Genomic DNA, 24,117 nt, shown 5'->3' on the forward strand with positions numbered 1-24,117 from the left:
TGCGAGATGTTATGTAGGGATATCTGGTATATGCTCTGTCATTTGAGAACCTCTTAAAAATTCACTATAGTAAAAGTAATGGGTAGGGAATCTATAGACTCCCCTCAGTCCTTTTGTTCAGCTCTTTGCTTCTGTTTTCTATAACTGGGTCTCTTCTGCTGTTACTCTTGCAGGTGCTCAGTCAAGTGGTCAATGTGAGACTGCAGGTGTTTATGAATTGCAGGGCCAAGTTGTCCGAGATGCCCCTCAAGAGGTAAGCTCAAGCTCCAACAGTAATTAAATTTTCCTGTTTGGCTTGTTTGTGTATCCTCTGACCGCTGCAGACTTAGCATCTCTGCTTTGCTCCTTCCCTTTGTAAGATTATACTGCACAGATGCAATCTGCTTAATAACACCACCTTATTGCTTTGGGCCTCCCCTTGCGTCTCTGGGCAAATTGCTTACAGCTTGCATTGTTGCGGTTCAAGACATGCAGTAAAAACAACGAAATGATAACACACAAAAACAAATGGAAGGTTTAAATTGTCCATTAACATTCACACCATTCAGTGAATGTTAGTCAGTATGTAATTCTGGGGTGTTTTCTTTTTTAATTTGTTCCTTAATGGGTTGAGTCATTTGTAGTGGTAGTAAACTGAAATAGTTAAAATGTTTGTTTTTTTAAATACTAAATGACAAAACATTTCCATAAAGAAGCCTCACGTTAGAGCGACAATTTACTGAATGACCTTTTATTGACCTCTGTCAGAGACAAGGGAATTGAAATGCTGGAAATAATTATTCCTCAAAAATCCCCCACAAGTTTGAATCTTTTTCTCAAAAGATTCAAACTTATTCTGAGAAAGTTTCTCACTATTTTGAGATACTATGTCATTATTTTTGGAATACTGAGTCATTTTTTCAAGTTTCCCATTCTAATGTATACGTACAGGATTTTTTCTTTTCTCTTCACATTGGCAGAAATGGGCTTTCAGAGAAATGTGGGTACCTGAATGAGAAACTTATTTTTAAAAATATTAGGAGGATTATTTGTTAGGTCATTAGTGTTAATCAAAAACCCTAAAAAAGACCTCTTTGGAGAATTGATTACCGTTCAAATTACAGAAAATAAACATGAAAAATTGAATAATGGCGCTTTGTTTTTGTTTTTGTGATCCTATTATAAAGATGTTGGTCATAAAGGGATAGCCTCTAGTTTAGACTATAAAGTTACAACTTCCCTACCTGATGTCCCTTGTAGAGCCATAAGCTTGGTAATGCTATAGTCCACCACTGGAGATTATACTGTCTGTGGCTGCACATGAGTCCTATTCTGCATCAGTGGGTTTATTTCATACACTCGTATACTCCTCATAGTGGTAAGACCGCAGCAGAGACCACAGGGCAGCTTATCTTTCTGTAGCTTTTCTTGTTGTGGAGAATTGGTCTTCTCACAAATTGGAACCAGTCCAATGAGGACTGTGTTTCCCCTGGTGTGCTGGGTTTCTCCTGCCTAACTACAACCTTTCCCTCGTCACTTTTTCTGTGCGGTGCTAGCAGCTCCTCTTCCACGCTGGAGTCAGCAGCCCCCTCTGTTACTGCTCTGTTCTGGTTCACAGAAACATAGCTGCTGTAGTGGGAATTAACTTTTGAGAAATCTCCCTGTGAATAAGAAATGTTATGGTCTACCTTTTGAAAATAAGATGGCATTAAAAAAATAAAAAAGAATTGGCATTGGTAATGTTTATTGTCTACACTGATTATGACTTTTCGGTGTCAGAGGGCACACTGAAGAAAAGCAATTAGCATAAAGATTAGCCCGGAGCTAACCTCTGTGACAGCTCTGAGTAATCACTAAGAACGGGAGCATTTCTGGTCCACAGACTAAGTCGCATATTTCTGTTATTGGCCAAGCAGGAACACTGGCAGTAATACTATTAGATTCTTCACTTTGAGGAGATTGTATATACCCAGCTGTCACAACAGAGCCCATCTCTCCCGTCCTAGAAAGAAGACTATTGCACAACATGTCATCATTTTAGTGCTTCCGAAGAGGACAGTGAATTTGTTGGATGGAATTGTTGACTTAGTCCATTGGTAAAAAGTCCTGCAGGATATCCACCATTTTAGGGCTTTCAGTGCTCTACTCCTTTGTTAGATATTATGTTAACCTGCAGTTATTTACAGGGCAAGAACTTAAATTTTGATCATCTGTTTGTCTGCCTTCACAGCTTTTACCGCTTTGTCTTGGAGTCCGATGTCAATTTCTTGGCCAACGACACAGTGTCGCCAGGACCAGTTGCCCTCTTCATGGAACTCCCTGAATCTCCCCTTCTCACCCTTAATATGATCACACCAGAGAGCTGGATGGTGCAGGCTGTCAGAAGCCCCCATGACTTGGATAACATCCATCTGCAGGAGGTAACTCGCTCCTTTAGTCATTGCTACCAACACTCTTATCATTTTCACCTCTTAATTAGGGCCGTGGTGCATTCTATTAATCATTTCCCCATTGTTGTTGTTTTTTTTCCTTTCTGTAATTTGTTGTTTCGCTCCAGGTGACGGGGGTCGTGACAGCAGAGTACGAGCTGGAGCACCTCCTGCTGGAGGGCCACTGCTTTGATCTGTCAACTGGCCAGCCTCCCCGTGGTCTACAGTTTACCCTGGGCATGAGTCGTAACCTGCTCATGTACGACACTATTGTCATGGCTAACCTGGTCAGTATCCTTCTCCACTTAATACTAGAGTCCAGGACAGTTTTGTTGCACTGTGTTAGATCTATGACTAGGATATCACAGAAGTTTATCAGCTGTTATAGGCTACCAAAAGCATTGGGGACAGTCTCGGTTTTTTAGTTACTGCCAATGCCAAGCAATTAATACATGGATAGTACCTTAAAGTACTGAGAAGGATTTTCCTTAAAACAATGTACAAACATATTTCTTCTTAATCATCACTTCTGACCCACTTAAACTGTGTGGTGGTGTCTGCAGAGACCATACCCTCTGCCTGTATTTTCTCTCCTCTTTTCATTGTGCTCTGTTTGGGACATTTCTGGGCGTCACCATTCGGGCATGAAAATCTAAAAAAGAAATAGGGGACACAGTGCAGAGAAAATCCCAAAAATAGCAAGATGAAATGCCAAGCAGACAAAGGTTGTTGCAGAGCAAGAGTTAATCAGGGGTTTGCTCTTTTTTGTTGAGCTAGTGAAGCGGGGCCAAGTACGAATGTTGTGTTTACAAACAATGAGCAACAATTCCTGCACAATGTGCCTTTAAACTGCTGTAGTAAGTGAGGAACATAAACTGTCTGGTGCCAGGGTAGAAAAAACAAGTGTGAAACTAATGCTTACAACAAATACTAAGACTCCTGCTGTTTCAACCACAACAGGGATATTTCCAGCTGAAAGCCAATCCTGGTGCCTGGATCCTGAAATTACGTAAAGGGAGGTCAGAGGATATTTATCAGGTTCTCACGTGAGTATTCACCTTTCTCTGCACACTATTTTTAGTGCCATTGTTGTTCTTCCCCATCTCATTCCTTACAGACATTCATATGTTTTGGAGAAAAAAAAATGTAGGCAATGATACTAATTTGGCAGCTTCATCAGATGCACAGCATGAAGGTTGTTTTCAGCTACCTCTCCATTTCATTCCAGTAGCTATGAAACCCATCACTATGGTAACATAGAGCTGCTGACACTGTAGCAGCTCAAGGTTTTGATGAGTGCAGGGAGTTCTGCTCACTACAGAGGGGAGAGAGACAAGTAGGAGGAGAGGGTTGCTATTAAAGAGAAGACAGAGTGGAGGGATGATTCAGCTGGTCACCTGCCATGCCATCCACCTCAGACAGCGAAATATCAGCAGCAGAATGTGTTTTAGTTAGGACAGCGTAGGTGTCAAAGGCAGCATATACTAGACAGAGTGCGTTGGCGTTGTCTAATTTCCCCAGACGAGTAGAAACAGTATTGTGCTTCAGTTGCTTTGATGCATTTTCGAACAAAAAAAAAACAATTTTCCTTGCCTTGTTTTCTTTTAATTTTGCACTTTTATTATAATTAAAATCCACTGTGGTACTTCCTACTTTGACCTTAAACAAATCACATTCTTATCTTTCAAAAGAATTTTTTCAAAAGCAACTTTTTCAAAAGAACTTTTTCAAGGAACGTAAGATAACAAAGATATGAATATCCCTGACTATCAAGTTATGATAATGGCTTACATCTAAAGCATGTATTTGAGTTTGCATGGTCAGCTGTAGCGCATCATAATAGATGTCCCTACAATCACAGATATTGTCCTTTCTGGCTATCCTCACATAAGATTTAGGACACATACAGCCCTCGGTTCCTCTGGAATCATATCAGACAACCAAGATTTATTCCCCAATCCTCCAGGTGAAGCTAAGAGGTGATGTCATTTTTCACCTTGGCAGTGTCATTATTCTTGTGGTTAGCGGCACTCTGCTCTGGTTAGGTGGCCGATCAGAGTCTAGTGGGAGTGTCTCTGCTCTCCATTCCCAGAGCCTGCGTTTTCCTCTTCCACCCTGTGCTGCCACTGCGTCTCGCCCTGACAGCGATGAATGAGATGGCCAGCTCTCCTCTCCTCAGAGCAGGGATACAGATTGATCTCTGGTGCTTTCTAACACAAGCCCGAAAGGCTGAGTTGCATCAGTGACAGCAGAGGGGGCAAAACACAAGCAGCACTTTGGGCTCAATGAGGAGGGAGCATTTATCATAGTGATAAGGTTAGTTTTTTGCCTTTAGTAAGCACTGGGGTCCTAATGGCTCGCCGTGCATCATAGCCTATTGCTCATCTCTTCCTAAAGTTTGCTCTCTGGTGTTTCACCATGAGACCCTGCAGATCCTGCCTGCCAAAACACATTCTGCACTGGGCAAATCAGTCCTAAAACAATTACAGTGAAAGGCCAGTGTTACGCAATCAATACTGTACAGACTTTCTCATTAAATCAACCAGTATATACAGCATGGCTGGGAAGTAGTGATGGATAAAATAATGGTAAGGTGATTCTTAATGATGATGGAGGGTAATAAATATGATCAGAGTGTGACCCTGGCAGCTGTCCCAGTGTCTGCGCTCACTGTCTGTTAGTGGTTTGCCCCTTTGTTGCTGTTTTCTTCATGAGAGGAGCTCATGCTGTATGTGTTTTTCTTGCACAGTTGCCATAGTAGAAACATGTGAACCAACCTTAGTCACTGACACAAAACATTAGTCCCTTTACAAAGAGATTCCACAATACTGCCGTAAAGAAGATCCATCATTACTTCGGCTTTGCTTTTTTACATTGAACCAAACAATGCCAGCATTAATTTGCCCCAGTGTATGACAGCATGTTGGCATTTCAGAAGTAAAAAGGCGTGACATACCAGCATTGATGTTGTATGTGTATGTAGTCTCAGCATTGTAGCTGTATGAAAGGGGCTCATGTGTATACACAGGGTACTAATGCTGTCATTTTGGTACTTTTATAGTACACTGTATACACTATGTACTTGCATAGTGTCTAGATTTTGTCTGGGTAGAGTTGTCTCAACCCGGTAGAAAAGAACATGCATATTTACGAAAACGTATATTTCAGTGTTTGCTGTTTCAATTCAGATTTCAGTTTTGATGCTGGTTTTCCTGGTCTTTTTCTCCACTGCTAAATGCTGTCTGTCCTTGACTTGTAAAGTGCAGTTACAAAAGACTGTCTTTTTTTCTATATTTCTATTAATCAAAAATATAACCTGTAAATTTGAAAGTCATGATGACAATAATTACCGATTGCAAACGGGATAATTGTTTTGGTTTCAGTTAGACTTTGAGAAATGGTATTGCAAAAAGCTTGTTATATGTTACTCCTTTCTACATTTAAAACAGCCTGTTTGTAATGATCCATAATCAAAATAGACAGACAGATTAACTTCCATTATCTTGTATTAATACAATAGTAATAACTGTTGTGTCATTTGTAGTTTATGTAAAGCACTTTCTAACGTACCTCAGCAGTATATGTCAGTACAGAGCGAGAGGGAATGTATGTTACTTTAATTTTTGACAGACATTTGGTTAAAATGTAAACTATGATTAAAAGTGTCTGTAAAACCAAACTAAGAATACTTATACTTCCATACTGTACTCAGTTAAAGTACTTCAGTACATCTATTAACTGTAAACTTGACATTAAACTGCAGGTTTACTGTTTAACATTTCATTTTCTTCTGAATAGATACACCTTCTGTTTGTTTGGCTCTGTTAGACAAACACGCCACAGGACTCTGCTGCACACCGGCTCCTCTCAGTGATACAAAGACTTCCCAGTTCAAATGAAATGCAACATTTTATGTTAGTTTTTACAGCATAAGAAGACAGATTCCATTGTAGTCAGTCCTCAGTTCAGGTAGTCTTTAGCAAAGCTCTAGTTATACATTCATGCAAAATTCCCTTACGTTCTACCTTTAGTGAGCCCTGCTGTAAGGAACATACCACCTGAGAACTGGGTTTTTAATTTCCAGGTGTTGAACTTTCTGCATCAAGACAATTCTTCAAGAGAGAATTAAGATAAACTAATGTAATTATCATCTAAGAATAATTTTTTTCACACACTCCTAATGAGTACCTCTCTTTGTGTCTAAGTTGCATATTAATAAGACTAAATCATCTAGGCAGCATTAAATGTGTAGAATGCTGAAAATGGTAATAATCATGATGAATAAAATATGATCAGGATATATTATACATGTTGTGCTTTATGAATTGCTTTAATCTTGTTAACTATGTTATTTTGACAGTCTCCAAGTGGGGTCACCTGTGTTAGACCAACTAGCTGCAGATCCATTTTCCAGATTTCACAATCATTGATTTTTACTCTCAGTGACAGTAATCACTTTCTCCCTCTTTGTCCTCTTTTTTCAGGCATGATGGAACCGATTCCCCTGCAGATGCTGGTGATGTCATTGTTGTGCTGAACAGCTTCCACAGTAAGATCATCAAAGTCAGGGTGAGTGTGTTTATTAAACATGTATAAAGTATATTAGATTTCTCATTGCACTGGGCATGATTTATCATACAGTAAAAATGATCTTCAGCTGGTTACAAGTTGAGGCTATTGAAGTTCTTTATTCTTATCATGTGCGCAACAATTACAGAGAAGGAGGCATTGGCAATGAAAATCTTAGGCCTCAGGCACCCTCCAAGAATATTCATTAAAAATCTATTTTAAAAAAAGATCATGCATGTAAAAGCTAAATCTGAATCTAAGACCTAAAACTGTCCAAAAATGTTAAAATATTGTGCTAAAATATAAATAAAGTAGTATAAATGTGTGTAGATGGAATTTCAAATGAATAAACTAAAGGTAAACAGTAATGTAGTGAATGTATATGCATGATGAGAAGTAATACCGTATATACACAGAAATGTACAACAGTGAGTAAAAGTATATGAAGGTAAAGACAGATTCAAGGTAAAATGTCAGGTGATGAGCTCATGGGCCAAGAGTTCAGCAGTCTTATGGCCTGTGGGACGAAGCTTTTTTGGGAAACGGATGCTGTGGTACCGTCTGCCAGACAGCAGCAGGCAGAACAGTTTGTGGCTTAAGTGATTGGGGTCTTTGATAATCCTTTTGGCTTTTGCCGGGTGTAGAGGTCCTCTATGGATGACAGCTCCGTCCTGGGGATGGTCTGGGCAGTTTTCACCACCCTCTGAAAAGTTTACGGTTGAAAGCGGTGCAACTGCCAAGCCAGATGGTTATGCAGCTGCTCAGAATACTCTTGACGGTGCTGCTGTAGAGGTTGCAAACTATCTTGGAGTCCAGGTTGAACCTTGTCAGCCTGCAGAATCTCTCTCTGGCACTCTTTGTGATGGTGTCCGTGGGGTGAGTCCAGTTTGGGTCCTCACTGATGTGGACCCTGAGGAACATCACGCTCCTGAATCTTTATACTGTCATTGATGGAGTTGGAGGTGTGTCCTTCTCCCTGTCACTGCCCATAGTCCACATTCAGTTTCTTCGTTTTTCTCACAATAGGCGCGTTTCCATTAGGTTTTCCCTCTAGTGAGCCGCTATGGGCGTGGCTTGGGAGAGAGGATCCGCCCAAGATCCGCCCAACTTCACCGAATGTCGGCTCAGGTAGCGGCTTAAAAAAGTACCTGCCTCGGGTACGTACTTTTCAGAGCTGCTACTGAGCCGCTACTAACTAGTCGACGCTGATTAGATACGGTTGAGGCAGCGATTTTGCGCATGCGTGATTCATTTACAGACTTTTGCAAACTGGATGCTGAGGGGTTAACATCTCCTGCTCTAACTGCAGCTGGGAAAGACTGCTGCGGGAGGACTGGGCTGCTTGTGAGTGCTGTGAAACGGCGTTTGCTACTCGTTTAGAAGAGTAGAAACGAGTCTCCAAAAGTATCCAAAAACACCAGAATAAGTCGCTAGATTTGTCTCTAGTTGTTTTTTTTTAAAAAGCGTTGCTACAGGGGTCTGATTAGTCACTAAATATAGCGACAAAGTCACTAAGTTAGCAACACTGCTTGCCGTGTCAGTCTGTTGTCACATTTGAACTCGTTGGTTAGCCACAACAAAAGTAACTTTCCAAATGTACTCAAAAAGTAATCAGTGGAAACATGCATATTGATATGGAGGTTGCTGTCTTTGCTGCAAAATGTCAGGGCTCTGACCTCCTCCCTGTGTCAGTGATCAGACGGATAACGGTCATGTCGTCAGCACGGTATTAATCAGGAAGCCTTAATTATACTCCCAATGAGTTTCAATCACTGACAGCTTTACTATCTGCTAGGAGGACATGTTCTACACATGTGCAGGAGATCACTATGCAATCACATGTAGCATTGTGACACTGCTGACAAGTCTTGCATACACCTCTACGGTGGCCCTGAAGAGCAAATCACAACGGCAAATCAGAAAACACAACAGCAAATCAAAAAACACAACGGCAAATCAGAAACAACAAAGACATTAACCAAACCGCAAAAGGTAGGTACCCTCAGGCAACATGAGTCGTCACTGATTGGACTGGTGACTATGGACCAACAGTCTAATCAGTGACGATGATTTGCTGTTGTGTTTTCTGATTTGTCGTTGTGTTTTTTGATTTGTCGTTGTGTTTTTTGATTTGTTGTTGTGTTTTCTGATTTGCTGTTGTGTTTTCTGATTTGTCGTTGTGTTTTTTGATTTGTCGTTGTGTTTTCTGATTTGCCGTTGTGTTTTCTGATTTGCCGTTGTGATTTGCACTTCAGGCCCACCGTACACCTCTGATGTTGAAACGTACGTCACGTGGACACTAGCTGACTCATGTACTCACAGATCCGGAAAATAATTTGAGCTTTACACAGTTTAAAATGAAATCACTGATAAAATCATTGTTTTGTGTCTCCTCTCTAATTATAGGTGCAGAAAAAGGCAGAGAAGATCAATGAAGATCTTTTAAGTGAAAATACTGAAAGCAAAGGAATATGGGACTCCATAGCAAGGTGTGTAATCGATTCCCACATACAGGTAAAATATGATTGGTTTCCGTAGGTTTTAAACCCTTCCTCAGCTGACTGGCGCTAGCAACTGTGAGCTCATTGATTGGTGAGTTTTCTCATGTGTCTCCTGTTTATCAATTATACATTGTGGTTTCAGGAGATCTAATTCCTCCCCTCGATCCAGACTGCAATATTATGCTGTAAGATCTAGTCTTGCAAAAAATATGTGCTTCTGTAGGTATGTGTGTGTGTGCATTTGTGTGTTTTCCCCACCACTTCTTAACTGTGTGATCCTGTCTCCTCACTTAATGCTTGCTGTGTGAAGTGTTTGGAGCACTTTTGAGAAAAGGTAGGCAGTGTTGCTGCTACCCATTATTTAACACCTAAAACTTCTTCATATTCATGAGCATGCCGTGTTTATTAGTTGCTTTTAAATGCTGCGCTTCTCTCCTAAGTTTGTAATGAATGAGAATGATTTAATCAGATATTCTAACAGGATATGGTAATCATGTGAAGCTGTGTTTGAATCTGGTATTTACATTTTTATGATTTGTTTTGCATTTATTCATTTATTTCTGTGGTCATTTTTAGAATATCTATGATACTACATGAAGTGTTGTAGTATTTATGTGTCCATCCATAAGTGCATAAAACTTTTTATAAAAACTTAATGTATGGTACTCACACACGTATACCTTAATTTGCGTTTGCCTGGATACAAAAACTGGTTCTTGGGATGTTGATTGTCATCTGTGCTTTGGGGAAGGAGCCAGAACTAGTAAAAGAGGCAGAGCCAATACCAATTAGCAACAGTGTTTCCCATTAATTACCTAGACTGTGGCATCCTGCTGTAGCCTAATTTGCCCCACAAACGATACATTCTTATCAGGTACTGATAAGGTACTTTTTTATGCTATTCATAATATAAAGATATTTTGCGTTTAGTTGCTGTAGCCTAAGCAAAGCGTCAGTCAGTCAGTTTCCCCGACCTCCCACCTCTTCATCCTCCTCAGAGACTTGTGCACTCACACTTTCACTTCACTTCTCTTCATTCACACACTTACGCACACACTGAATCTACTGAGGTGCGTCTACACAAAACACCATCAAAGAGCTTGAGGTGAGTAAAGTAAATTAATGTTATACAGTATGCACCACAGTCAGAAAACAATTTATCATTATAGGACAGCAGTAAGTTCAGCAAGTTTGGTTGCATCCTTACTTACAGGTGCATCTCTGATAGAATATCATAGAAAATTTTATTTATGTCAGTAATTCAATTCAAAAAGTGGAAATAACATTAACATTATATAAGTCCATTACACAGCATGAAACATTTCATGTCTTCATTCATTATCTTTGACCGCTTATTCGCACTCGGTCGTGGGGGGGCTGGAGCCGATCCCAGCTGCCATTAGGCGAGAGGCGGGGTCTGGTCCAGGGGCACCAGACTACCAGGGCTGACACATAGAGACAGACAATCGCACTCTCATTTACTCCTACGGGCAATTTAGAGTCACCAATTAAACCTAAGTGCATGTTTTTGGACTGTGGGAAGAAGCAGGAGTACCCGATGAGAACCCACGCTGACACAGGGAGAACATGCAAACTCCACACAGAAGAGTCTACACCTTGCAGCCCTATTTCATGTCTTAATTTATGTATTTCTTCTAATTATAATGATAAGGGCTTACATTTAATTCATTTTTTTAATTTTAATTCAGTGTCTCAAAAAAAATGTAAAATTAAAAAACACCAAAATAAAAAGTATGTTTAATATGGAAACGTTGACCTCTGAAAAGTATGTCCATCTATATGACTCAATACTTGATTGAGGCTATTTGACTTGAACTACTGGAAATTGACTTTTCCATGATATTCTAATTTATTGAGATTCACATGTATTATTTCGACTGAAATATCTGACGTTATATCTAATGATGTTCCAGACTCAAGACAACATTGTCAGACTCCACTTAGATGGCTAAAGTTTAAAACATTTAAAAACATTATTAGTAGTGGCTCAGAAAAACACTATGTGGACATGATGGAGTGGTTGTGTTAAAGAAAAAATGTATGCATTGTACTTTAAAAAAAATTAATTCTCATGGGGGGACATGCCCATGGACCCCCCTAGATGGTTTGTAGCCCCCACCATAGTCTCATAAAATCCTGTCGGGAACACTGAGTTTCTCCCCAGTAATGTTCGTAAATAATTGTCTTTTAATATTATAGCTCTTCGCTCGTGCTATAATATTGGAGGGGTCCTGGGAATACAGTCAGTCTACAAGATTTTGACAGTGCATATCAGGGAGTCTTGGAATATTGGGTGTGGCAAGCTGTTGCTACAAGATGTTCAGTCCCTGTGTAATTGCCGGAAGAGCTGTGGTTTCTTCCAACAGATCAAGGTTTTTCTTGGTGGCCTAACCCTCAGGGACATGCTCAGGAACTCAGAGTAGAATCACTGCTTCTTCATGTTGAAAGGAGGTCATACAGGTTGTTCTGCTGTGTGATCAGGATGCTTTCTGTAGAGGTATTCAAGGCTTGTCCAACTGGGAGGACACCCTGCAGCAAACCCAGAACAAGCTGAAAGGATTACAGATTGCTCCTGACCTTGGATTTGTTGTCAGGAGTTCTAGGACGTTGTTGGGGAGAATGACATTTGTGCTGCCATATATAACCTGCCTTTGTCGTGACCAAAATATGAAGCTGAAAGGGAATGGATTGATTGAGTCTTAAGACTGAAAATCTACTCATCGTGTTCCAAAAACCATATATCTCACTCAGTGCTTGAATATTCTGTCCAGTTGGTCCAATTTAAAGAAACGTGCTCTGGGGAGTTTAACCATAACATTCCCACTGGAGTCCTTTCCATTGAAAGCAGCTGGTCGCAGCTGAAGTTTGGAAATGATGACTAATTAAACAACAGGCAGAAAGAAAACTCTGACAACCAACAAATACAATTGTAGTCTTTGTAACAGATGACAGAAAAATCATTTGCTTGTTTGACAGTTAAATTCTCAGAAGCAAAAAAAATGTTGTTGTTTTTTTTTCACAGAAAGGATTGGTTTTTCACAGGGTTTGCAATGATAGTTTCAGAAAAAAATATATTTTTTAAAATAACTGCAAAACATAATAATGGCACCAGGTTTGCAAAAGTAAAAGGGTCTGAATATTTCAGAAATCAATGTTAAGACCTTGACTACTGATCTTACAAAATATTCTTGGTTTCGAAGCAGAGATGTCTTTATAGCCATTACTTCGTTTGTAACCTCAGAATGCTTTGAGAGATTCGTTGTAAAGGGCGGGACTGAAGGCCACGTATTGATTGAACACATCTGAGGAATTAGTGAGGTGGATCCATGCATCAGCAAGTCTAAGAGACAAGGTTGTTACAAATTCTCTCATCTTTAAAGAGTGTTTTATCTCTGTGGAGTAATAATGAGCCTGAGTGAAAATAGATTTCTTTCCTACTCTTTTCCCCCCCTTCTTTGTTACATACTCTCCATCTTTGTTTAGTGATTTTGTGCTTTCTTCGTCGCTCTCTTTTCTGTCTCCGGCTGTGAGGAAGATGAAGGGAAGTTTTTCCCTCCTGCCACTCTCAGCCTGGGGAACTTAGAGGGTTTAATGTCCTTTATGCTGCGCTTAGAAATCAAAAAACATCAGGGCCACACAGGGTGTGAGAGAGCAGCAGCGGCTGTGTTACCTGAGGGAGTTATTCAGGTAGGCGGAGGCAGAGGGGGTTGTAAAAGCCACCTCTCCCCAAGTAGTCATAAGACCTTGGTGAGAGTAAGATGGGGCCTTGATCATTAGTGTTTTCCCAGACTGAATCCAGATTATAGGCAAGTCTGGTCTGTAATGTGTAGGTGCTGTAGTTTAATGTTTGAGATTTGAGGGAAAGATGAGAAGATGGCTTCCTGTCACAGGCAAAATGTGTCATGCAGTGCTCCGAAGATGAGCTGAATTGTAAAGTCGTAATTTGTTTTAATGAGGATGCTATAGAAACCGGTTGTGATTTTATCTGTCATAGTGTGCCACGGTGCGGGTAAAGGGTATGTAGTACAGTGTAGGGAAGAAATGAAGAGGTGAGGTTTTTTTTATTTTTATTTTGATGAGCTGTTTTTCTTGACAAAATATTTTCTTCATGATTAAAATGTTGTCTACAAATTATTAACCAGCTAGAAAAGGGCATTCAGTGGATCTGCACCAGGTGTGTCTCCCTTGCCATGACCCAGCTCAAAGGAGATGACAAAAACTGGAGAGACGCAGTGCATAGCGGATATAAAAATAGATTTATTTTAAATGTGTGTACGTCAGTGGTTTCAGTCATATAAATGTGGCTGTATTGATCATGTAAGGTTTAGTGTTGTGAAGTGGAAATAAATGGAACGCCAAAAGAACCAAAAAAGGTGCGGACGCTGGCGAGGGAATCGAGAGAGAGCCCGAGCTGACAGCCAGCTGCCCTTTTTATCCAGCTGGACCACCGGGCCCAGGTGTTGATGGCACCAGCTGATCACCTCAGAAAAAGACAACAATTGCGTCACCAGTGAAAAAATAGGCGGGGCAATCACACCCTCTACTCTCTCAAATGTAAGAGTTGAATCTCACTAACTGTCCCTCCCAGCTACCCAGCGCCTGTGTGTGTGTGATGGCGTCCTCTCTGAACTGCTGTGACTTGCGTGACGTGTCCACACAGAAATCTTTGCTGCAGCCAGCAACCTCTCTGACCACATCAGTTTATTTTCATTTTATTATAAAGTTCATTTATATTTAATGTAGACAAGGAAGATAAAGAAGCATGTGTTTAGTTGTAAGGAATAAGTAAATAAAAAAGTTTAAATAAAAGGCAGATATATTGTCAATATGACTATTTTTCATGCCGGAAAAATAGCAATGTGCCAAATCTCTCAGAAGAATAGCTGGTTGCTGTAGCCCCAACTAATGGGGATCCAAATTTTCTATATAAGTTGCAGCAAAACTGCTTTGCTCATGTGGGCTGTGTTGCTGATGTAACCTGTCAGTGGGGCCACCAGATGAAAAACATGAGGTTCCAGGATGCACACAAGCAGCTCAGGTAAACTGATGACCAGTTGTACACAGACTTTTAAATCTAATAGTGTGTTTACTCTGCTGGTCTTTTTTTGTTAATATTTTGGCTGCTTTGGTGTTTGATTTTGAGTCTGTCTGTCTGTCAGGGACCCACACCCAGGCAAACAGCAAGAAAATAGCCCAATCAATAATGGAACACATGGGAAACGAAGGTAGAAGCTGTAATGTAGTGTTATACTTCACACTACATTTGTTCTGTCTCTTTTTTGGCACACATCTTGTTTATGTCTTTGGATGATCTCCACACAGATGTTGGAGAACAATTCTGCTCAATCAAAACAGTTGGAGGAAAAACAGAAGTAGAGTTTTGTGCAGGTGGTGTTGTCCAGTGCTCAGTATTTACCCAGAGTTTTGTGGATCCTTCCAGAGGTCCAGATTATCTCGAGTGAGTCAGCCAAACAGGCTCTCACCTGACCCTCCAAAGCTGCTTATCTGGAGGGGGCCCACTGTAGTGCTGGAGGCCCTTCATAATGGCTGGCTTAGTCATGGCAGTCAGTCGGTATCCCCAGACCCTACTGATGTTTGGTGACTCCCCAAAAGCCAACACAACGAGAGAGAGCAGGGCTTTTGGGGAGGGAGAGAAACGTACTTAATGTTTTCGGGACAGACGGAAAAATGACCAGGAAATGGTAAAAACAGAAGTTGTGCAGCATCCTGGGCCATCATTGAGTTTAGCTTATATGGATGTGACTTGCTTACCAGCAAGTCTCTTGTTATGATTGTGTCAGAGTTGGTTTTAGAGGACATGCAGAGACAAACAGTATGCTCCCTCCTCTCCCTTCACACCTCTCTCTCACTCACTGGTGTTTTCCTGGAGCCTCGGGGCCGAGGCTGTGGTTGTGATTGAGTGTGGGAGAGACACTCCTTCCCTCATCAGCAGTCTGTTACAGACAAGGACACACAGTTTGACTGCAGACACATCTACCCTCCAGCATAAGTCCTGATTTCTGTCCGCTAAATGTGCCTTGCATCATGAGCCACTGCTCTTCAATAGCGGTTAGAGTGTGGAGTGTCCTTTGGATTTTTACTGCCGTCTGTGCTGGTATCGCAGCATGAAAAACATTTTAATTAATCTAGCTGGTAACCTAGATTTTCAAATGTTGATTAAATTGTTACTTACTTCGATAAATGTGATAGTTTAATTTAGTCTGAAAGTTAATGGACTGATTTGAAAGGCAATATCTTTGAGTGGGCAAGTTGGGTAAAGTGATGCTCTGGGCTATTTTTTTCCCCTAAGGCGCAGTAAGTTTTTTCTTCTTTCTTGCTGGTTTGGTATTTATGTGGCTTGCTGTACACCATAGTGGAAGGAGAGACTCTGCAATAAACCCCGTACATGCAGCCTGCGTCCACTGTGCACGGATCATCCAAGTTTTGTGCACTTAAACATCCCATCCTTTGGGAAAATTACCCTGAAACCTTTACATAGATATCAGTCAGTGTCCAATATATCACATATCAGTGATGACGTTTAATGTCCCAATAACCGCTGTAGTCTTGGGTATTTGCTTATGTATTTTAAGTCATACAACAAGCGCAAACATCTCTTACAGACCTTATTTTAGGCATCTGACCACCAATCTATTCAAAATCCTCATTGAGTTTGAGAGGGTAGACCCCAGGGTGCTTAAATGCTAACTTACTTCCTTGTTGCAGAACTAATTTCTGTGGCTTTGCTAATAAAAAAAATACTTAATACATGGAAATTGCTTCACAAAGTACTGTACTGTTTTTTTCTGACACTCAACAGCCGTGGATGTCTTAGGGTGTGGCAAAATTGTGGTGTGATGTGCTAGAGCAGCGTCATTACTATTTATAAATGTTTTTGTTAAATTATGCAAACATATAAAGGCTTACACAGACATATTTGTTAGTTTTCTAGCAGAAATGTTGTTTTGCATTTGGTCCAATCTAATTAAATATATCCAAATATTTACTTACAGAGAACCAGCAAAACTCCTGACCGAATTTTTGTTTAAACATTTATTTATTGATTGCACTGTACTACATTACTACTTATAATGTTATTTAGAACAGGATGTGGATAGCATGGAATATCCTTATTCCCTAAGAATGTCTCTAAAACATGGTGAACTTACAGTATTAAATATATATTAAATAGAAACAGATTGGGCTGCTGGACATTTACTTTGAACTTTGCATCCCACAGGAGAATATTAGTCTCTCCTCAGGAAATGCTCCTCCAGACTTTCTGCTCTATTACCTAACTGTCAGCACACCGTGGTGGGGGGAGCGCTGCTTTTAGAGGAGCTGAGAGGAGCTTATGTTATTGGGCAAACCCCCATTCCCTCTTGGTGCAGAACATGCGTCTGGCCAAGGAAAAGTGTGTGGCACTGCAGATAGTGCACTTGACTGCAGCTTGATTCAAAAATGGTGCCTGATGTGTTTATTTCACCTTTACTGTTACAAAAAACTCAGATCCCATTAACAACTAACAATGATTGTGTGATTTGATACAAATGAATATTTTTCTACATTATAGGATCTCTATTAGCTTTGTGTGGATTTAAGAATAAGCTGTTAAAATGTTACAGCTGCTTGAACTGTATCTGTTCTAACACATTGATTATTTAAGTCCTCCGGAGTGCCAGCAGGAGAAATGAACTGCTGTTAAAATGACATCAAAATCATGGCTTGTCGTTATCGTTGTTTCATTTAAATACAACACCTCAGTTCGCTGCTAAGTGTTGCATGGTTTGTTCTTGGTTTTTTTTCTGCTGGCTGTTATTGTTATTACTGGTTCTAAAAAAGCATGGCAGCTACTGGATTTACTGTCACTATATGACAAAATCACCAGATTCTCATGTATTATGGTTTCATTTGCAGCATCACAGGTGGTGGCTCTAAGAAGGATGATGCAGAGAAGAAGAAAGAGGATGTTCTAAACATATTTTCTGTAGCCTCAGGCCATCTGTATGAGCGCTTTCTGAGGTGGGTCACTTTAAGTTCACAGACACACTCACTCACTCACTCACTCACTTACTTTTCAGGCTTTACACGTTACTTTCCTCTTAGCACTGATCTTCAAACTGATCCTTCACTCTTTCCGTCTGTTTCAGAATAATGATGCTGTCCGTCCTTCGGCATACCAAAACACCTGTCAAGTTCTGGTTCCTCAAGAATTACCTCTCCCCGTCTTTCAAGGTACTGCCCTCACTTTATGACTTCATATACATTCCTGCTTGTTCAAAAATAACTTGATCGCAGCTCTTCAGAGCTTTATTCATCCTAAGCAAAGGAAGTATCTATATCTGTGGGATGTTTCTTCCTTTGTAATGCTCTGTGTTTAATCTTAGATTTTTTACATCGTTGTGTGAATCAACTTGGCACCCTCTGTGCCACGTTAGGTTGTAAAATGGCTCAAAGGGAGTGAAAAAAAACTACATCTTTAGTGAATACAATTTATTTAAAGTATTTCCATATGTCTTGCATTATATATTATTGCACTGTTAGCTCCAGCCTTGCATTATGATTTTAACCAGAAAGAGTGGCCATATCTCTAAATACAATTATCCAACTGCATCTCTATAAGAATCTCTCTACTCATCTGCCTTTTAAGGCTCGTGACACAGCTGCTTATTAAATTCTGGCCCTCAGCTTGGCCACACAAACTAACAAACATTTTGCAATATGTGTGGAAGCCAATTCCTGCCAATGTGATAAAAAAAAAGATAAATTAATCATTTATGATAAGAAATGTAACAAAATTGTGAAGAAAAAAAAAATCTCATAATCAAATAATGACCTTTCAGCCAGTCCTATTAATTTTGAAAAAACAACTAATTACTTTGAGAATGTTTTCTTTAGTTCGAGACACTGGCTCACTCATTTTAAAAAGTCTTAGTTCTTTTGAGACACTAAAACATGTTTCATGTCCTATGGTTAGCTCGAAGGGGGTGACTACAATTGTGGCCTAGTTGATTGTGCACAGTCTGAGTACCAAGCTGTGCCCCTCCAAGATTTTTTTACTATGCGGACAAGGTTGCACAGACCGTGTTATGATGATTGGCTAGCTACAGGAGCCTATAACAACAGAGCAATAAGACAAAAGGAGCTGCTCTGATTGCAATCAGTATGAACCACCAGAAGTTCATAGGGACCATATGCAACGCCTGTATCATGCTTATATCATTATTTTGAGATACTAAGAAATTATTTCTAATTATAATACATTTCAAGGTTCTTTTTTTTCATCACAAGGCAAAGTTTTCATCTTCCTTTCACTCGTGAAAATTATATTTTTTCTTCATTTAATTTCTATCCAAATGAACCTTCTTACCAGTTCTGTTCATGAATTACAGTAGTCGCCTCAACAGCTGTTGATAATAAATGAAACATTTTGCCTATGATCACAGCAAACCACTGCAAATACCCCACAGTGTAGTACTCTTATGCTCTTTACTAATTTATGTGTGGCTTCCAGCTTATTGTTAACAGAAATGTGCACATTTATTAAATGTTTAGTTCCTGAAAAATGTGCTCTTGCGTTGGATTTATTTAACCTCTGGTGTTTTATTTCTGGTGCGGTTAGGAGACCATCTCTCACATGGCGGAGTCGTACGGCTTTCAGTATGAGCTGGTTCAGTACAAGTGGCCCCGCTGGCTGCACCAGCAGACTGAGAAGCAACGCATTATCTGGGGTTATAAGATCCTCTTCCTGGATGTTCTCTTCCCCTTGGCTGTGGACAAGATCATCTTTGTGGATGCCGATCAGGTAAGGATCAAATTGAAGTGACATAAGAAAGAACTGTGTGTGTGTGTGTGTGTGTGTGTGTGTAGTGTGTGTAGTGTGTGTAGTGTGTGTAGAGTGTGTGTGTGTAGAGTGTGTATTTGTCTGTGTGTGTGTGTGTGTGTGTGTGTGTGTGTGTGTGTGTGTGTGTGTGTGTGTGTGTGTGTGTGTGTGTGTGTGTGTGTGTGTGTGTGTGTGTGTGTGTGTGTGTGTGTGTGTGAGACTCGTCTATGTATCAGTCCAAGCGCCGGTGTGAAGATTGGATGAAACCGCTGAAGTGTCGTCAGTCCTCTGTACTCACTGATGTCCTCGCTCTCTCTCACAGATAGTTCGGGCTGATCTGAAGGAGTTGAGGGATTTCGACTTGGAGGGTGCTCCTTACGGCTACACACCGTTTTGTGATAGCCGCAGAGAGATGGAAGGCTATCGCTTCTGGAAAACGGGTTACTGGGCCTCACATCTAGGACACAGGAAATACCACATCAGGTACACTTCATTAAAAAACTATGAAGGGGAACAAGACAGCAAACTTTTTGAATGCTTGGCAAGTAATTCAGATATTTCACCTGGTGTGCAATCCCCAGCAAAAATACTATAATCAACTTCCATATGTCTTCCACTCTATGGTCCAAAAAAATAAGGTAACCACTGCAGGCAAGATAGGTGGCAATATATTAAATATTACCATTCAGAACATTGTGCTCGTACAGTATAGCCACAGTATTCCTTGTAGGCCATTCCCTCAGTGTTTATTTATTAGTTGAGAACTTTCGTGACTTATTTCTATACTTTGCAAAGCAGAATGAAGGAGTTAAAAATAAATAGAAGTCTAAAAAAGCCCATAATGCAAGATGTGGCATGTCTCCCATAATCATGAAATCCATCTTTCACTTTGCCTGTATATTTTGGCTTGCATTCAGTTAATAATCTAGAGGAATTATTCATTATCCTGCAAGAATATGTTCTTTTTTTTTTAAACTCTTACCAAGGTGCAGATATGACAGAAGTGAGTGTATTTGTAACTCTATTTGTACATTATATTTAAAGGCTGGAAGTTCTGCTGTTTTTCTTTTGTTGTTGTTAATCTTCTTCTTCCTCCAACTATCTTGAATTCACCACATTACTATAGCTAAGTAGCTTAGAATGAAATTACTTGAACACATGAACTCATCTGGAAACGTTATTTCTCATTTGCAATCATGGGTGTTTAACTATGAAAACAACAACTCCCATGATCCCACGCTACTTCATGACATCATCGAAGTCTGTCTTCTGTTATTGTTTTGATTGAGCGGCCCCCTGGCAGCAGAAATGACATACTGTGTGTTTAAATTAAGCACTAGAAATAAAAGTTCAACTCCTCGCTGTGCGTGTGGCACCGAGTTCTCTCTCTGTCAGTGTGATGGCAGCCAGTGGCTGAACAGAGTGCAGAACTCTACCTCTGGCTTATGAGGACAGAAAAAAGAAAAGTCAGAAAACCACAGTGGTTTGATCGGGTGCCAGCGTGGTGCTTAGCTCTGCAGGGCAGGACAAAAGCAGGGAGGGTGAATGATCTGCATCAGTGAGGAAGAGAAAACACAAGGTGGTGAATGTCCTCTGGCAGATTTAAATCTAATAAGTGATAAGTAGAGCTGCATAGTCGACATGGTTGGGTTTATTAATATGCCACGGTAGGTACAATTATCTGAATGTGCCTGGGGTATTTATCTTTATTAAGTCATTATTTTTATTTGGGCTGTGGGTTTTACCTTTCAGGAAATGCTCTTTCTAAAACCGACCCTTTCTGCCTTCTCTCTCTCCTCCTTTACTTCATACAGCGCTCTGTATGTAGTCGATTTAAAGAAGTTTCGGAAAATTGCTGCAGGGGACAGATTACGAGGCCAGTACCAAGCTCTGAGCCAAGACCCCAACAGTCTGTCCAACCTGGACCAGGTATGTGACTCAGATGACATCATTGCGTTGGATTATGCAGAGTTTGTTCTCTTGGCTCCTACTGTACTTTGGTTTAAATTGTTATAATGTGATATTAAAATGCACCCTAATATTTTGTTTTTGGACATCTTCAGGACCTTCCCAACAACATGATCCACCAGGTGGTCATCAAGTCACTTCCCCAGGAGTGGCTGTGGTGTGAGACGTGGTGTGACGACACCTCCAAAGTCACAGCTAAGACCATAGACCTGGTGAGTCACACAGCAATCACACTTATTAGTAAATGGGGGGAAACTAACAGGCATACCTGAGAATTGCTTCATTTTTCCTCATCAAATCTAATTGTTCCATTTATTCTGATAGGGAAATCGCTTTGTCTTCTTCATTTTAAAGGTCCCACGTTGTAAAAAATTAGATTGCCATGCCATGCCTTATAAAGCAGGTCTAGGTAGAGGTCTAGTATTACGCACAGGCCATATTCAGAACCTGTGCCTTTAAACGAACTGTCAGGGCTTCTGTAAGGTTTTGATGTCACAACTATAATGTGTATATCAGTAGGAAGTGGAGCTACGGTGTCATTACAGTCACTCCCCAGCTGCAATGATGGTGCAGAGACATATACGGCACAGATGTGGAGGAACAGAAAACCTTGACCAATCTTAGTATAAACTAAAACAGTATGTTTATTTAACAGTAAAGCATGTAAATATCTTCTAGTAATAAGCAAAAGTGTAAATCTGAAAATTTGCATGCTATATCCACTTTAATCCAAGCTTTGTATTAATTTTGGAAATGCTTAATTTTAACTGTGACATTCTCAAGGTTAGAAATATGCCTGAGTTAAATTTAGATGTAGTGTTAAAGCTTTGAGAGTCTGGAAAATCTTGGTTTAGGAACCCTGAAGTTGTCTGAAAAGTGCTTGAATTGTTTTCTTAAAAAACTGTACGAGCCCTGTGAATCCCAGTTCTGTGTTGAAACATGGTGATAATTGAAAAGTTATTTATGTACCACTTTCTTCTGACAACATGTTTTCAGCTGTGTGGTTATAATAGCGAACTGTAGCTGCTGCAGCACTGAAAGGCAGCAGCATATTTCCAGCCACTAATGTCCATGAGGCACTTGGCATTTAGGAGACAACTGAGGAGCAATCCTGTAGTCTCCTAAACTAATTTAGAGAATTACTGGATGGGCTCCAGTAGACTGGAATAGGAAGCATTGTCTCATTGTGGTATAGGACACCACTTGGTAATTTAGACACAAGACATGGGCTAATGTCCTTTTAACAGAATTGGAAATCAAATTAGGTTCAAATGGCTGCCACAGACAGTGCTGGGAATGACAATTTGACTTGTTGGGAGAAAGTGGCACTACTGGCGTGAGTGATGTGTTTTGTCTGCTTTTTTGTGCTGCAGTGCAATAACCCAAAGACCAAAGAGCCCAAGCTAACGGCCGCAGCGCGGATTGTGCCTGAGTGGGTTGAATATGACAATGAGATAAAACGGCTACTGAGGCAGGTTCAGGAGCAGGAAGACACAACGACGGGAAAACAGACTCCCACGCCCTCACAACAGAAAAAAGGTTTGAAAAGAAAATTATGCATGAAAGAAAAGTCCAAAATATCCTTTCTTCTCCTCTGTGATCCACCTTTTTTCTTTGCCAAATGTTTGTCTCACTCACCACTGCGTTGATTTTCACGATTTCTTTTTCCAACCTCCACCCCACCCTCTGCACAGCAGACAACCAGCGTGATGAACTTTAGTGCCTGCCAGCACCATGCTGAAGAGGAAGGCGGCAGCACCTTTTGCAAGCAGGCTACCTGTGAAGCTTGAAGACAGACAATTCCATCTAAACATAGCCATGGAGCGTTGCATCCCCAGCCAGAGAAGGATGTGATATTTTCAGAGATGCCATATCTGCTTCTGCAGTCGATACGTCTTAAAAAAAGAAAAAAAATAGAAAACATGTGTTGTAAGTGTTAACTGCCAACTGTGAACTTGCGATCAGCACTACAATCAGGTTTTGGTTACCGGAGAATGAAGCAAACAGAAAGAAAGAATGGGGTGAGATGAATCAAAGCACTCTGAGGTGTGTGTTGGCATATATTGCACTGATAATGGATGCAAAGAATCAAATGGAGAGGGCACATCTCTAAGAATTTAATCTTAAAGTTTAATGTTTCTTTTAATTATTATGGAAAACCTTTTTCTTAATTTGACGTTGACTGAAATGCCCGAACCAAAGTTGTCACTGACATAAAGCCTGATTTTACATTTCATAACTTGCTGCAAAGTTCTTACATGAGAACTTTTTATTTTTTTTCTAATCCTTAATTCTTTTGATTATAACTGGGTGAATTTTTTTATTTTTGTTGAAGGGAGGGTAGTCGACTCTTTCAGGAGAGTATTGGAGGGTTTTTTGTTGTTTTTTTTAAATTACACATCTTTTTGTTTTAGTCCTTCTTTGCAAGATTTATTATATTAAAAAAGGGATCAAATAGTTACAAGGTTGGCTTTCATAGGTCATAAAGGTATGTTTTATATGCAGAGTATCATCATCTTGTCTCTGTATCAGGACTTTATTTTCCTCATCACCATCAAAGAAGCCAATGTCTGTTTTGAAAAACCCAATACATGCAGATCTATTGATTACCTCCACCAAGGAGATCGTGTTTTCAGCCTGGTCTGTTTGTCTGCCTGCCAGCAGGATTGCAGAGGAACTACTGGCTTGATTTTCATGAAACTTGGTGGAAGGCTGAAGCATGGGCAAAGGAAGAACTCATTAAAGTTTGGAGCAGATCCAAATCACAGAATCACTAAATATTTTTCACTATTCTCAATAATGTGAGTGCATTTGTGCTGCATTCATT

At 40.2% G+C, this 24,117-nt stretch overlaps 1 protein-coding gene across 2 annotated transcripts in view; it reads left to right on the top strand.

Moving 5' to 3' along the window:
- The window catches only part of uggt2 (UDP-glucose glycoprotein glucosyltransferase 2), a 47,888-nt gene extending 23,979 nt beyond the window's left edge, over positions 1–23,909 (top strand). Inside the window, exons 27-41 of one of the 2 annotated variants that reach the window (XM_059342618.1) lie at positions 174–253; positions 2,210–2,399; positions 2,537–2,695; positions 3,369–3,454; positions 6,893–6,977; positions 9,384–9,466; positions 9,789–9,812; positions 17,417–17,521; positions 17,650–17,734; positions 19,122–19,304; positions 19,645–19,805; positions 21,137–21,251; positions 21,386–21,502; positions 22,664–22,829; positions 22,985–23,909. In XM_059342618.1, the coding sequence (XP_059198601.1) occupies positions 174–253; positions 2,210–2,399; positions 2,537–2,695; positions 3,369–3,454; positions 6,893–6,977; positions 9,384–9,466; positions 9,789–9,812; positions 17,417–17,521; positions 17,650–17,734; positions 19,122–19,304; positions 19,645–19,805; positions 21,137–21,251; positions 21,386–21,502; positions 22,664–22,829; positions 22,985–23,010 (1,665 nt within the window). In that variant the 3' untranslated portion in view covers positions 23,011–23,909. The remainder of the gene's footprint in view (positions 1–173; positions 254–2,209; positions 2,400–2,536; positions 2,696–3,368; positions 3,455–6,892; positions 6,978–9,383; positions 9,467–9,788; positions 9,813–17,416; positions 17,522–17,649; positions 17,735–19,121; positions 19,305–19,644; positions 19,806–21,136; positions 21,252–21,385; positions 21,503–22,663; positions 22,830–22,984) is intronic. The other variant, XM_059342619.1, reaches the window with a different exon arrangement.
- Positions 23,910–24,117: the final 208 nt, after the last annotated feature.

The sequence above is a fragment of the Centropristis striata genome, chromosome 10, assembly GCF_030273125.1.
Source record: "Centropristis striata isolate RG_2023a ecotype Rhode Island chromosome 10, C.striata_1.0, whole genome shotgun sequence".
Taxonomy (NCBI): domain Eukaryota; kingdom Metazoa; phylum Chordata; class Actinopteri; order Perciformes; family Serranidae; genus Centropristis; species Centropristis striata.